Source organism: Hermetia illucens, chromosome 5, assembly GCF_905115235.1.
Source record: "Hermetia illucens chromosome 5, iHerIll2.2.curated.20191125, whole genome shotgun sequence".
In the NCBI taxonomy this organism is placed as follows: Eukaryota; Metazoa; Arthropoda; class Insecta; order Diptera; family Stratiomyidae; genus Hermetia; species Hermetia illucens.
This window is the reverse complement of record NC_051853.1, coordinates 10,879,429-10,895,720: the sequence shown is the minus strand read 5'-3', so window position 1 is coordinate 10,895,720 and position 16,292 is coordinate 10,879,429. Positions and strand designations below refer to the sequence as shown.

At 45.4% G+C, this 16,292-nt stretch overlaps 1 protein-coding gene across 1 annotated transcript; it reads left to right on the top strand.

Annotated features, from left to right (window-relative positions):
- Positions 1-218: 218 nt before the first annotated feature.
- LOC119657866 lies at positions 219-10,627 on the top strand. The gene is made up of 3 exons (XM_038064992.1): positions 219-448; positions 506-1,010; positions 9,812-10,627. The coding sequence occupies exons 2-3, from the start codon at positions 521-523 to the stop codon at positions 10,480-10,482; spliced, it is 1,161 nt and encodes a 386-aa protein (XP_037920920.1). The 5' UTR covers positions 219-448; positions 506-520; the 3' UTR covers positions 10,483-10,627.
- The last annotated feature ends 5,665 nt before the right edge of the window (positions 10,628-16,292 follow it).

Genomic DNA, 16,292 nt, shown 5'->3' with positions numbered 1-16,292 from the left:
ATCTCTCCTCACTATTACGGAAACATTACTGGAATTCACCTGGTACTTTGGGCACTGAAGAAGTGCAGATTTGCTTATTATGCCTCTTTCGTAACTTCCGTTGATGGTTACTTTGTATCGACAACTGGCACAAGATATCTGCAATTTATGCAGTCGCGCGTCTAACCCAGATGGACGCAACTGGAATAGTTAAATAGGAAAACTCTCTCATCAAAGGTAATTAGGTATGAATAGGCACGGCCTTCCTACAAAGACCGCACAAAACCACGTAGTGCTTCGCGAATATGCAAAAGTAGATACTTTTTGTCACTAGATTGCTGTGTGTTTTATGTTCATCGTGAAAATTTCCCTTTCATTTTGCCTGTCAGGTTCCCGTCAAGATATTTTAATGTTTTTAGTAAAAAGGAAATAAACAACTCGAGAACTGAGTGAGGATATATTTGATATGGTGAGTTTAGATACTCCACGAACAGGCTGAAAACTTAACTGACCTCTTGGATTACAGCATCCGAAGACCTAAATGTCTCTGGATTGGTTTTATCTATTCACTGTCGGAATAATGATGTTATTCACTTTAAGAGTCAATGCGAATGGTAGCACAAGTACCCTTCCACCTTGCGGTCAGTATGGATTTCGGTGTTTTGACAGTAAAACCTTCCAAATTTGTGCTATCAACGAAGATCCTGAGGACGCTAATCAAGAAGTTCATGAATGCCGTGAAGGACTCATATGTGATGAAGACAACCCAGCTTACTGTACACCTATAGATCCCATGTTTACTACCCACAAAATAGCGTGTCCTGGAAGGATTGCCAGGGAATCGCAGTACGTTATGTATGATGAATTTGATGAGGGATCAAAGATGAATGGTCGAAACAATCGTGACAATGATAATAATTGTGGTTGCGTTGACGAGATTGTAGCCACGACCTCGACAACCACGGAAATACCAACTACCGGGCCTTATGTCCAGCCTGAATTCGACTGTGAAGGATATGGGTTCTTTCCAGGTATGTCCTCAGATACTTTCTATTCTTAATATTTCGTTCATCATTGGGAATCTGATAAATTCGATTTTGTCACTTGGGTCATGAGAATTTTTTAGTCCATCAGTGAGATTTTGGCATTAACTATTTTGAAAAAATCCTTGTTGGATACTTGACAGCTTAGGTTTGGTGACTGAAATTTGCAAGATTGATGAAAATCTTTCAAAATGTTGGTGAAATTTTGAAGCGAATTTCAACAATGAAGCTAAACAATCTACAAGGTTTTTAGAAGATATTTGAATCTTTGAATTTTCCTTTTGACATTTTGGTAAACAAGTTCCTTATCAAACCAGATTTCAGAGCTAACCTAACTCAGTGGGTATCCAGACTAATTCTCCTGACAGCATTTTTTGGGGACGTTAGTCCTTGAACGAGACAGGTCTTTGTTAGGAAGTCCATATACCGCCTACTAGACCCATAGGTTAAGCAAGCCATGATTTCCAAACCAGGCAGAACAAATTTGCAAGAGTACTTGACCGCCTTGAAGTAGCGAGGATGACATGCTGGAACTCCTATACCGTACAATATTCCAGGAAGTTCACCATAGTGTTAGTGTTAATTGAGGGAACGGGGGAGAGAAGTGGTAGGGGGAGAGTTGACGGTTCTTGCAACCCCCTCAACATGCAAGTGTTGCAAGGGGAACTGGAACACTGCGAAAGCGGTTGTTACCCATAAAAAGGTGAGAGCTGCCATACTGTCCTTTGAACATTTCAAAGCATCTGGCATGGATGGCATCTATCCGGCAATGCTAAAGGAGGGTATGGAGCATTTAGAGCGACCTCTAAGAAATATTTTTCGAGGATGTCTTGCTCTGGGCTACGTGCTTTCTTCTTGGCAACAGGTTAAGGTAGTTTTCATACCGAAACCTGGGAAAGATGACTATTCTAATCCAAAGAACTTCAGGCAAATCAGCTTGACTTCATTCTTGCTGAAAGGTTTGGAGAGACTGGTGGAGCGTCACATTCGTGGAAAGGCACTTAGGTCACACCCACTTAGTGAAAACCAACATGCTTACCAACGTGGAAAGTCCTGTGAGTCTGCTCTTCATTCTTTGGTCACAAAGATAGAGGATGCAACTTTGAGTGGTGAGTACGCGATGGGGGTGTTCGTGGACATTGAAGGGGCTTTTGACTGCGCCCCTTTTCAAAAACTTTGTGATGCTTTAATTAAGTGGATCCATGCTATGCTAATGCAAAGATTGCTGTGCGCTGAGGTAGGGATCGATCGCTACCTGACTACGGAAGCAACGAAGGGCTGCCCCCAAGGAGGTGTGCTTTCGCCGCTTCTGCGGAGTATGCTGATCGACAATACACGCTCAAGCTTATGCTGATGACGTGGCTGTACTTAATGTTGATCGGGATCTTGGAACGGTGTGTAGGAATATACAGCGTGCCGTTGATTTGATAGACAACTGGTGCCTTAGACATGGTTTGTCAGTTAATCCAAATAAAACCACAATGGTTTTATTCACAAAAAGGAGAAAACTGGATGGACTTTGTCTCCCTGGGATGAGGGGTACTACCCTTCAACTCTCCGAAGAAGTGAAATATCTGGGGGTTACTCTAGATAAAAAACTTCCTTGGAACAAACATGTAGAGGTAAAGATGAAATGAGCTCTCACAGCTTATGGGCTGTGCAGACGGACCTTTGCCTCGACATGGGGACTCAGGCCTCATGTGGTAAACTAGCCGCACTGCAAAGAACTGTTTGTCTGGGTATCACTGGTGCCATGAGCACGACATCCGGCGCAGCTCTGAATGCACTACTCAATTTGCAGCCACTGGATATATTTATTCAAAGCACTGCAATGAGAGCAGCTCAAAGGCTAATTCGATTAGATCTATGGGAAAACAACGGATGGGGGGGCCACAGAGCATTGGAAGAGTTACTGGGAAGACTGAATCCAGTTCTTACAATGCCTTCCGATTCTCGTGTCCCCATACATCTGTTTGGTAGAAGATATGTAGTTACCCTGAAGCGTAGAGAGGACTGGGAAGACCCAGAGGAATGCGTGGCGGGATATACGGAAGTCTTCTACACCGATGGCTCAAAAACAGAAGAGGGTTCTGGAAAGAGGGGTCAATCTCGCCTATGCCGGGACCGGAGCCAGCAATTAGGGTATCAGTAGCATTGGCTAAATCTGTTTTCAAAAACTAGCAACAAGTTTCCCATAATGACAGGTGGCAGAGCCTAAATGCTGCTCGACACATCAAACTTTTCCTGCCAGAACCCTTTTATCCTGTCGAAAAGCAGGAGGACTTGCAGGTGTATTGTGGGCATTCTGACAGGCCATAATTCACTAGCTGGGCATTTGTTCAGAATAGGAAGTACCGAAGATGATACGTGTCCCTCCTGTAATGAGGAAGCGGAATCCACGGAGCATTTCCTATGTGAATGCCCCGTCTATGGCATCAGATCTTTGGTGCCGATGTTCTCCAATTGCAACGGGTAGCATCACATCCACTAATGGAAATCCTGCGATAAATTAACGAATCCGGAATATTCCGTTAGACGGGGGTGGCGAGTACAATGGGTCAACACGGCCTGAGTGCTCAGAATGCGGTAGCTTCTCCCCCCCCCCATACATACACACACACACACGGTTAGGGTAGCAGAAACTGTAGCAATAATTTCAGAACCGAATATGGGATCACGAAAGAACTGGCAAATCATTTCATGGGCCAGTGAGACTTCTCGGGCAGTCGTGGAGTAAGTTCAAGTGCATTTCAATGCTTCTAGTTAAATTGACCCCACCAACTATTTATGCAAAACTGAATTAATAATAATAGGCTTTCCGCCAAATTTCGTTGTGGTATATTTTCAAGAAAGTTTGTTCGTGCAGCTTAAACTTAAGGGGGGTTTCCAGTGATGCAAAGTACCAATGGCCGCTTCGAGGAACCTAATTAGCACCATGGTGAATTTTTTTATACCTCCAAGACCATGAATGCTAGGGGGGGGGAAGCATGCAGAGCAGAATTCTGCCTAATCAAATCTTTAAAGCGAACCCGCATCGCTTATGAAGGGTATTAGCTCCCACACCCTGCAAATCTTTGAGGTCCCCAAAGAATTGTTTACTTAGCGTCCGCAGCCTAGCTCTAGCTAAAGCTACGCAATTTCTCCCTCATGTGTGGCAGAGAGGGTCCCTCATATCCCTTGTGTGGGGTTACCAAATCTCCCACCAGGCACGTCCCTTCGTGCGGATAGGAGAACGCTCGTTGGATGCGTTGTAGGAATGCACATGTACGCATGAATGGATGTGCGCGCTTGACAAGCTTATCTACAGGCCAGTTACGTGTGCCAACCCCACCCGTGGATAAAACTTGGCTACGGGACAAATACCCAATAATCAAGCCAAATATGGAGGATGAGAGAGGAAGTTTGATTACAGTGCGGGGCTTCGGAAACCCAATACCAGCAATTTTTTGGAGTGGGCAAGCGGTCTCCCGGACATCGATGTCCAGAGACCGTAGTGCCTTAGTAGTGAGAAACTTGGCTACTTTTGCATCTAATGCTGTAAGAGATATGTTAATAATGGAGCGGAAATGAGATCCACGCCGGAGCATTTTTGCAAGAGCTGAAAGCTTAGAAGACCACCACCGCGGGCAACGTTACTCCTAGGTAGTCGGTATTCGCAGGACTCGAAAAGGAACACGGATAGTCTCCGGGTCAACATGAATGCTGCTGGTGTAAAAGCCGAGCGTAGAAGTATACATATGGCAACAGTCTCTTTTATTGGGAGAACTCATTAATGAGTTCTGTAAATTTATTAGGGAAAGGAGCAATATCCACCAAAATATCAGAGCTCTGATACACGGGGCATTAAGTTGTCGTATTATATACTAGGACGGTGGAGGAGAAAATCACTCAAGCGTCATGTGACAAAGTCACGTGAGAGACGGAGAAGCCGTAATATAAGGTAGGTGTGAACATAGGCAAACGGCACAATCAGTAAACCCCTTGGCATCCAGCAAGCATATATGAAGGAAAAATCCTCTTCGCCAAAGAAAGCTGAGCTGATAATTCTTCGATAAAAGGCAGAGATTCTGCAGCAGGCAGAAGATTAGTTTGTAAATAATGATTATTTTCAAGGAAGGGGATATGTCTTCCACCGATATCCTTTGGAAAGTCAAAGCTGGTCCGGAATTAACAGACCTGGGCGGTAGTCGAATCAGACGTACACGGAAGGGCGACCTGATGTTGGGACTAAACAAGTCAAGCGAGAAAACAGCGGATAGTTTTCACGACCAGGCAAAAAGAGTGCTGGCTGAACAAGCAGAAATGAAAGCTCAAAGAGAAGAGATAGCAATGGAATTTAAAGACCTAGACGAGGTTATATCACGGGAGGATATCTGTGTTGAGCAATTCAACCTTGGCAGGATACAAAAAAAAATCGACCGCTATTATTGGCTTGCCGGTGAAACCAGGAGTTAAACTGATTACCGCAAGCAAGGTAAGAGTAGGTTAGGTCATGTGCTGACTCAGGGAGCAAGTATCTCTCGAAAGAAGCTTCAGATGCCTCGATTTCGGCCACAGTACAGCACCGTGTACTAGTGAGTGTCATAGTTTGAAAATGTGGATGAAATGTGGAAAGGAGGGCCTTATCAAAGATTCAGATCCACAAGGCATGTTCTTGCAGAACATGGGAAAAAAGGGAGTGGACGGTCGACACGTTGCAGGTTTTGGTAGGTGTTCGCTTACTCGAGGGAACTGAATCGTAGGGCTGAATAAGGTTGACCTGCTCTTGTGAACCATTCGAAAATCGACTGTGGACATGACGGTAATCCGTAGGTGATAGACTCATCTGGAAACGCGGTGACATGGGCATGCAGATGGCAAGCCATTCGAAAAACAATAGCATTTCCGGGAGCAGTTTTGTAAGGGCGAATGTCATCGGCGTCCATATACATCATTAGCGCAATATGAAAAGATGATAGACGAGTTGGTGTTGGACGCTAGCGATCATAGTCCCAAAATTATTACGATTTTAATGGGTAATGAATACAAGGGACCAAATCTTGCTTTAAACTTTCGCGAAGCTGGACATCGTACTAGCCAACTTTGGATGCCAGAGGGCTAGGCTCGATCGTCGATCTAACGTTCTTCAGTACCTCGTTCGTGAAAGGGATGGTGAGGTGAGCGAGTGAACGCTACACCCAGGAAACACCATTCAACTTTTCTTGATATCAGAAGTAGTGGAGACGGCAACCGCGTGCGAAATGGAAAAACAAGGATGGTCTGCTGGTCCACTGGACCTTTTGAGGAAGAGACATTTCTGGGCGCTTTAGAGGGGTTGACGACTCAAAAGGGACGGCTACGGAACAAGTGATTTAATTATGTCGGTGGTTAACTGAGGCATGCACAGTACGAAACAAAAGGCTGGTGGAACCAGAAAATCTTGCTGTTAAGATGATCGTGTTTGGGAGCTATGAAATACAAGAATCAACCTAGAACATCGGCAGGGGGGAAGGAATAGCGGGATTTTCGAAGAAGCCTTAAGAAGGCCAGACGGGAAAGTAAGCAGAATTGCTACAAGCAGCTTTGCCTTGAATCAATACGAACCCGAAATGTGCTACTTACAAAGTTGCAACGAACAATATTCAGGGGTAAAAATCACCCCAATTGACGTGCCTACCACGTACCTTGTTCCGAATAATCGGAATTTTTTTCTCCCAACTGGCGGGAAATGAACCTCAACCGACGGTTCAACAGGATGTCTTCTCTATCCCCATGGTGACCGAGGAGGAATTACAAGATATCTGTTGACGAACTGGGTATATCGATGCTCCGGGATTAGACGGGATTCCGAACAAAGCCCTGAAGTAGGCTGCTAAAATTAGGCCCACATGGTTCATAAGCGTATTCGAATCGTCCATGATGGAAGGAGTATCTCCCGCCAAATGAAATTTGCAGAGATTAATTCTGCTACCGAAGCCCCAAAAACCACCTTGGGCAGCCTCTCCATATTACCGTATCCATATCTGTCTTTTAGACACTGTGGGAAAGATGTTGGAGAGGGAGTGGCAGCATGAGTTTCGGAGAGCGCGCTCTACGGTCGATGCAATAGTAGTAGTCATGAACCTGTCTTGGAAAGCTTTGGTGGCTAAAAATTAAAGGCACCCTGGCTAAACAGGTTATTTCGCTCGGATAATCGAAGATTGCCTCTCTGAGAGACTTCTTCGGTACGAGACGGATGACAGGCCGAAAGAAAATTTTGTGAAGGCAGGTGATTCTCAAGCTTCCGGCTTGGCCTTCATCTGCCAAAGGAGGCAATTTTGATTAGTTTTGAAGACGACCTGCCGATGGTGGTAATTACGAAACACTCCGAGGACGTAGAATGGAAGTAAAATCAGAGAAGAATAAATTCTGCATACCGGCCAATCGCGGAGGTGTGCAACGCATCTAGGCACTGGTGGGTTAATTCCAAAAAGGGCCAGTGAATCCATGTGTTGAGAGATGGGTCGAGCGAAAACAGGGAGAATCAAATTACCACCTAACATAGTTCCTTACGGGACACGGTGTATACAAGAAGTACTTTCATCGCTTGGAATTGGGTGAGTCCCTGGAATGTCCCGAATGCGCCACTACACCCGAGGGCTCGGAGCATCTTGCCCTCCAGATTCGCGAATGAAAGAGAGAAGTTAAATGACGCCTTCAACGTAATTATCGGAACCCATCAACTCTTGAAGAGATGCTGAGGTCAGAAGCAAATAGGAGGTTGGTAAAGGCAACAATGGCTGCGATACACGAAAAACTGCAGGGACTGGACCGAGCCCGGAAGGCGCATGGGACGCGTGACTTAATCGTGCTGGTATAAACCAGAACCCTCCTCACGCTGGTCCCGCAGGTATATGGACGTAGAAGTCGAGGTAGTTTTATGTGGGTCAATATCCCACACACTGCTGCAAACTAGAACATCAGCAGCTTTTCAAGATTTGCTCATCCATCCATAAAAAAGCCCTTGAGACTGCCAGCCACATTGGCACTCGGCGCCAGAAGCTCTGGCGACCGTGACTGTTAAACAAGGATCAAACCCTCGACTTGGCGCAGGTAGTGAGCCTTCACCATCTAAAGTCAGCAGCTATTAAGTAGTGTGAGTAGATTCCCCCATTGACAGTTCCCGTCGTGACGCCGAATGCACCGACAACTGCCAAGCCCCACCTGGCCAGCTCTCCGATACTCTCATTCCTTTCTATGTTCCTTTTACCGGGAACCCAGGGGACGGTGGCTTCGAGCGTGCCACACAGTCTGCGCAGCGACTTCTTGCACAATCCTACCAGTATGCAGGATGCCGCCACTTAACGCAAAGCCTTAATAGGTGCTTGGCTGTTGGTTAGAAGGACCATGTTACACTTTGGGACGGTCCCTGCCATCGACAGGTTTCCAGTACCCCCGCTTGAAATACACGCCGCACTGACTCCTCATCATCTTTGAATCGTCGGTGCACAAATATGTTTGCCGTATATTCCCACGTTGAAATCCGCTATGTTGGGCCTACAGTACCTGTCCACCGGTCTCGAGTACAATGGACCAACATGACCTGAGTGCTCAGAAGCTGTAGCTTCTCCCCCACTATACACCTGTCCAACGCGCCGCAAGTACCGTTCGCCTTTTCCACGATGTGCAGAGAACTTGACCAAGGGCTGTCCATGGATGGATGCATCATCGTCAACTTAAATTCTTCTTTTGCCGCTTGAAACTATGCTGGATCTGGTCACGGTCTCGCATAAGGTTGAAGTTCAGAGCCTTGTTCGTTCTGTCAAAAGTCTACCAAAAGACTAGTATCGTTGGCTGCGTAGAGAGTGCAAGACTAATCCCAGCAAGACTAGAACTCTGTGTCGATGAGGCATGTCTCGTTTATCCGCTACTTGTTGTAGAGGCGGAGTAGTGTGCCAGCGGCGGTTTCCGCCAATAACATTGTTGGTTGGAGTTCAACTTACGCAGCTTGATATCTCCATGGTTCTGCGCCAAAATTGTGATGGTAGTAACAGCAGCCATCGTACAATTTACCTTTTGAGCTACTGCAGCTTTCTTGGTCGTCCTTGAAGCTGTAGTTGGGCGATTTACTGGCGGAGGTTTGCTTTTACACCTTCCTAAGTTGATACGATCGGTATGCGTTGTTCTGCGTAGAACGTGGAATGTGACGGGTCAGCTTCGCCTATTTTATCCACTGAAGCTCCCAATTTGAAGTTTGTTTGTCCTGAAGCTTGTAGAGTCCCCTATGTGCACTTAGAAAGCGCTTGCAACCAGAGCGGTCGCAGGAGATAGTCTAGTCTTGAGTAAGACTTTTTACTAAGTCGAAGACCTGTTGTAATACCTCGAAATTAAAGTTGGCGATAACCAGTTGGAATCGGAGATCGTCCTTCTTTATTCAGAAAGTGGCAAACACGGCTTCCATCTGGTAAAACCAGAGTGTTGGCTCCGCTTTCCAGAAATGTAAAATGCGCGGTGCCGGCCTTCGCTTTCCAACTCCACGCTTGCAGGGATAAGGACAAAGCTGACGTTATCCCTGAAATCTGAGAGAACAAGCAGTCACTGCTTGTTCCCTACAGAAGTATTCGTCCACTGATACTTTCACGCCACTACGTTAGTTAGCTAGGGAATTCAGGCGCGACCCCTGTCAATTCTTGGTTTGGATTTTATTTTAAAGTCTAGGTTTCTTTTGGAAATTTTTCATTCAGAGTTTTAGGGAACAAAGAGGGCCACTGCAATATGCTCTCAGTACTTTCTCAAGAAACACCTTAACGAAACATCCCTTACTTTTCCAGACTTCACCAATCAAACACTTTTCTGGTTTTGTGATGTCCCTGCTAGCGGCGAAGGTTACTACATCCGTCACATGATATGTGGTAATGAGCGAATATTCGACCCCGTCCATCGAGCCTGTGTCCTCATTGGAACGACGAGAAGCACCCGAATTGGCGAAGAACGAAAACGAAAGAAACAAGTGGATCCAGAGTCTCTAGCTCGACCTAAAAAATTCAGTTGTTGCGGTAAAGTTCCCGGACGATATGCGGATGAAGACAATTGTCGCCTCTACCACTATTGCCTTAGTAAGGAGTTTGCACCTGTTGAGCAGCTTACCCTCCTATGTCCTTATGGGACTGCGTATGACCCAACAACAAATAAATGTTCATGCTATGCCACTTATCGGTGTCTGGATAGACGACGAGCGGAACGTAACCAGAATGCTTTGGATGAGGAAAGTCTGAAGGATTATCCAGAGGAATTCCAGGAGGTCCAGGCAGCTGAGAGGAGACAACGCGAGGGTAGAAACATCAACTGTCAAACCCCAATGCGGTTTCGCGACCTCAATTATTGTGATGGATATTTTTTGTGTTTTGGTGATGAAGTTATCGAAATGGAGTGTCCTGAATTCTATAAGTTTGATGATAACTTGCTTGAGTGCTTACCTGAGAAAATTGCAAGATGTCAATGACATATTTATTTTTATTGTTAAGTTTTTGAGATATATTTTAAAGAATTTTATTGTGATTGAACTTATACAGTGGTCTATATTGCCTATGAACGTTATAAAAAAGTTTTTAAGAGAAAACCGAATTCTTTCGTTCTTTCGATGGATCATGCACCAGCCTCAGATGATAGACCCGGGGTTCACGACCTGCGAGTCATTTATTCTACTCTAGACGTTAATTGAATTTAGTGCGATGTTCTATGTAAAGATTTTTATCTAACTTTATACAAATTCTGTAAAGTACAGGAGCAAATATTGTCCAAACTATCTCAAACTGCAACCGTACGGGGACATAAATAGATACACATTCTTAAGTAATAGCTACTGTTCTAATCATCGACGAACCCAAACGTTCAATAAATTCCTGAATTAAAAAAGATACATTATTATTTACTCGAAACTTAGAATTTTATGAATTTATAACTATCCAGGTTTACGCCTTCAATTTAGCGAGGAATGTTCACCGGAGAGGAGGAGATAAAAAAGAATCTGAGTTAGTGCAGAATATAATATTTAATCAGTTATACTGCAGGTGGACTACTACCGTCTATCGTCGTTATTATTACGTATATGATGGCGTATCAACATTTGTTTGAAGTAGGATTAAAAATGATTAAATGAAATATTTTTGGAGAATATCATGGAATAGAGTTGAAAGCAATGCGCTATCTTAAACGGAATTATCTTGGAAGGAAGCAGCAATTGACGTAGTTGTTTCTGGATATGCACTGAAGTGGAATGGATTCTTGTCAGTAGCGAACTGCGTCTTTCGCTATGGACCCTCATGTCATGCTCGTAAAGCCAAAATTGCGTTGATTTTCTGTGAAAATAGATAGGAATACTCTCAAAAGATTGGAATTTATTTTATTGTAGTTGTTCTTTTAGAAGCTGATATTTTCCGCTCGATTTATATTTAAATACAAAATATTAACTGAATGCAAACATTTGATAAAGCGTCATCTATGCCTAAAATGCTCCCCCTCGGACAGCACCCTGTCGTGGTGGGGGAGCTTGTGGTAATTTAGTACTACACTAAGGGTGTCCAAAAACAGATGAAGATGGAAACAAAGATTGTAACTTTCCAAGTGGTAAGAAGTCACAGACTTCCAATCCACCCGCGACTTTGAGAAATCAGCTCGCGACCGAGGCACGGATTTTGGAGGCCTCACCTAATTCATGTTCCCCCACGGAGAAATCTGTGGAAGACAAGCTCTCCACTTCAGTGGAAAACTTACACTCGGTGTCTACGGCGCGGTCAGATAAAAAGGATAGTACAACAACTCCCTTAATGAGAGGAACTGGAAATCTGACTACGGCCGGCCTGTCGGTGACACTGTTGCCTAACTCTTCTAAAATACGGGAGAGGAAGGCTCGGCAGCAGGAAACTTTACACGCAAAGGAGAAGGGACTACAAGCTCGCCTGTTAGAACCTTATCGTCCACCTGTATCCGGAAAAACGGAAGAAAGGGAAGCTAGTAATGTAGATGCAACTGGTCTAACGCGGTATTTGAAAACTGATCCATGCAGCCCGGACACCGTGAACCTAGGAGAGCTCCTAGCCGGCGACACTGGAGGGCACTGCGAAAGAAGGTGAAGTTTATTTGGAATGAGGACATGGACATTGCTACACCACCAAGTGTGGCGATATCCTGGAAAATCGGACACAAGTAAGCGGAACTTTCGGCGGAAAGTGAGAACAAGCTGGTAACCCCGCAGAGATCCACACTGAACCTAGCAGACTTTTCAGTTAGTGCGGTTTTCATACTAGACTGCGCTTATGGCTACAAACATAAGAGTTGGGCAAACTTACCTGCAGCATGCCAAAGCTTCTTCATATCTACTGGCAGCATGGTTGTACTTATATGTTCCTGGTTCAAGAGCCATGGGAACGCTTTAACAGAATCTGTGGTATTGTATCAGCCAAGGGGACTAGGATCTTCTTCGATGGGAGATGTACAACCCTCCCACTCTCCAAAGAAGTGAAATATTTGGGAGTTATTCTAGCTTCTTTGCAACAAACATGTAGAGATAAAGATGAAACGAGCTCTCACAGTTTATGGGCTTTGTAGGCGGACCTTATCCTCGTCATGGGGACTTTGGCCTCAGGTAGTAATGTGAATATATGCTGCTATCATTAGACCGATGTTCGGTTATGCATCCATAGCGTGGTGAGTTAAGATGAGACAAATGAGTTTTCGCTGTAAACTAGCCACACTGGAAAGAACTGTTTGTCTGGGTATCACCTGGGTGGTGCCATGAGCACCACATCTGGCGCAGTTTTGAATGTATTACTTAATTTGCAGGCCTTGAATTTGTTTATTCAAAGCACCGCAATGAGAACAGCTCATAGACTAATCCGAGTAGTAGATCTATGGGAAAATAATGGACGTGGGGACGCAGAGCATTGAAAACGTCATGGGGGGAACTGAAACTAGTTTTCGCAATACCTTCGAATTCACAGATCCCCATACATCTGTTTGGTAGAGGATATGATGTTATCTTGAAACGAAGAGAAAACTGGGACTAACCAGAAGAATGTGTGTCAGGATATACTGACGTCTTCTGTACCAATGGCTCAAAAGCAGAAAATGGTTCTAGAGCCAAGGTCTACTTCTGGAATAAAAACGAGAAGTGGGCTTTTCCTTTGGGACAATACACAACGGTCTTTCAGGCTGAAGTGTATGCGATCCTAAAGGCTGCAACCTGGATGATTGACGAGCGGTCGAAGGGCAGGCGCATCGCAATCTGAAGCGATTGTCAATCTGCAATGAGGGCGTTGAGTAGTACTTTGATCACTTCAAAAATTGTTCAGGAATTTAGAAACCGATTAAACTCTGTTTCTAGATTCAATATGGTGGAATTACTCCAGGTAATGCAACGGTATACAAGGGGCTACCAGCTAAACACCTCCTCATCCTCTGAGAACTAGCATGGAACCGTTTGTCACATTACTTCGAGCTAACTTTCCCGCTCTCTCGCTCAAGGGGGCCAAATTCACGAATTCCTTTAATCAACGGGAGAGGTAAAGAGGAAAGGAACTGTACCTCTCACAATGCCAATACTCATTCAGTTCGTATGATGGATTTGTCTGCACTTTCATATTCCAATTTTTATCCATTTGATTTCTAGTTCAATGCTGGCATTACTTCAATATTTTCAATATTTTAAAACGAGTGTTTTAGAAATTAGTCGAAATTTAGTTTATGAGAATTGGTTTATCGTATTCACAAGATTTATTTTTATGAGAAATGTTTTTCGGATTGATCCCGCCTCCGAGGAGCGTTCATCCTAAAGGGGACCCGCGAGCATGCCTCCAGGTCCCTGGGGTTGTCGACCTCTGGCGTTGTGTCGGAAAGGTTGAGTTGGTCGCAGTCTCCAAAGCGTGCCCCTGAGCAGACGCATCAGGCTTAACCCTGCTCTGATGTCCAGCACAGGGTCGACGGGTGCCGCAGATTCTCCTCATACACCATCTCCGCGGGATTGGCCATGAACTCCTCTCGATGGGCTGTGCGAAGGCCGAGGAGAACGAAAGGCAAGGACCGCAACCATGACGGATCATCGCAAGCTATTAAGACGGCCTTTAGCGACCAGCGTTCCAGCACCCCAGATGCAGATGGTATGCAGTGCGTATGTGGCGTTTGAAACCGAGGAACTTATGAACTTCGAGAAAAGAGTAGATTCAAACTGCATTCCCTGGTCCGGAATGATTACAGAGGGCCTCGGTACATGATTGTGTCTTGTGTGTGAATAAATACTTGCATCCGTGCGAGTCTCGCAAAAGGCCAACGATGTCAAAGTGGATGGTGTGGAAGCGCTTGGTCGACCCAGGGAGTACCCCTACTTCCTCTTTTACGTGCTTGTTGATGTTACATTTCTGGTACACGATGCACTGTCTGGCCCAAAAGTTTACGTGCTTGTTCATGGACGACCAGAAGTATTTTCTGGTAACTAACCGCTTCGTCGTCCTGATCATGATGCAAAATCGTGGACAGCTACTTTCTTCCGAAAATCAGCCGGAATAAATGGTATATGTCCTTTGGCTGAGGTTTTGCAGAGTTAGTAGGAGTTTGAACCGAGGATATCCTGAAGGTCTGCGTCGTTTTTCAACGGCGCGGCGGGAATTGTGATCTCCGAGGTTTGTGGCAAAGCGTCTGCAGTGACTTTGCTTTTCCAGACACGTGTTGGTTGTCGGGAGTAAACTGACTGATGAAGCCTATTTGCCGAAGTTGGCGAGGAGGCGCTATGTTGGGTTTCTGTTTAAGCGCGAACGTAAGGAGCCTGTGGTCCGTGGAGACAGTGAACGGCCTGCCTTTAATGGTCAGCAATGCTCTCGAAAACAATGAAAAGGGTGCGTAAGTAGAAATTTTTGCTGACGACTTCAATGAGGTTGCGGGGTTTGTCAAGGCTTTATTCTGCACGGATGGGAGACGAGCTCGCAGCAATCAATCGCAAGTTTTGCGGTATTAAGGTGTTTGGATGGAGTATGTGAGAACCGACAGCCCTGTAACCGTGTCGACTAGAAAACAACGTCTGCCCAGAGGTTCGAAAATTGTAAGGCGATGTGGCACTGCACTTCGGGTAGTCGCTGCCAAGGCGCCCAGCAAGACTAGTATTTGTTGTATTGAAATTGGATCCGATGGTACATTTAGTCGCGTGAGCTCCGAATTTACGGTGGAAGCAGCAAATTTCCGTGGCCTATGAGGGTCCCGGAGTGTAACAAGTGTAACTGCGATTGAAATTTATTTTCTGAAAGCGAAGTACTCAATCATACTGACTTATGGTCCTCAACCTCTCGACTTTTGTTGCTAGACACTCCCACAAATAAGGTGGGGGGGACGCCTACACCTCGTGGAATTAGCCGGCCGAGGCGGGACCCCGAGTCTGCGCAGGCCAAGATGGGGCGGGTACTCTCCGGCGATTCCTAAAGCCTCGAGCCGACCTTATCCCCACCCAGCTGCCTCCTTTCTCGAAGCAGCTGACTAGGGGTACGGTCGCATAGCGTCAGCTCGTTTAGCAAGTAATTCAGCTTCGTTTCCTGACTTACTGACAGCCGGCGTATGTGCTGCTCTTTTAGTCGTTCGTATGAGCAGTCCTCCAACACGTCCGCGATTAGCCCGATGATCTCTTCGTCACGACCGATAAGCGCGTGATCAAAGTGGAACTACGTCGCCGTATTACGCCGCCAAAAGGGGCATCCTGACTGCAACACGCCGCCGTTTTGTCATTTCGGGTAGTAGTACTCAACTACGTCGAGGTCACCAATGTAGTTCTCACTATGCAAATACACATTCAATTTGCATGATGGATTTGTCTGCATTTTTTTCCCAATTATTTTCCACTTGATCTCTAGTTTGCTGCTGGCGTTACCACAATATTCCCAATAATTTAAAACGGGTATTCCAAGAATTACTTAAAACGTTTTCGGAATGATCCGAAAAACAACTGTACCCTGCGGCGGTTGGAATAAGAAGGAGGAAGTGTAACCGCCGGACTAGTACCAGGGCAATGAGGACAACTCGTACGATCATCATCACGGGCGGTTCAAAGGAAGGGCTCTGGAGGCGTTGCAGTGCGGAATCGCTTAGCGGAGATTCACACAAGCTCCACACCAAAGTAGTGCAGCACAACTCAGCTCGGCTACCTATTGATAGCAGGATGACAATCACGGGCCAGGATAGGAACCGGGCTAGTCAGTCTGAACTCAGTCATTGATCAAGACGGAGCAATGAATAATTGTAAAGGAGAACCAACTGCCTCGGTACGACCATTAAAAT

Excerpts from the sequence above, each read along its gene's own strand:
- LOC119657866 (XM_038064992.1), top strand. The coding sequence starts at position 521 with ATGTCTCTGGATTGGTTTTATCTATTCACTGTCGGAATAATGATGTTA. Across the intron at positions 1,011-9,811 it reads AGGATATGGGTTCTTTCCAG|ACTTCACCAATCAAACACTT; the intron begins GTATGTCCTCAG and ends TTACTTTTCCAG.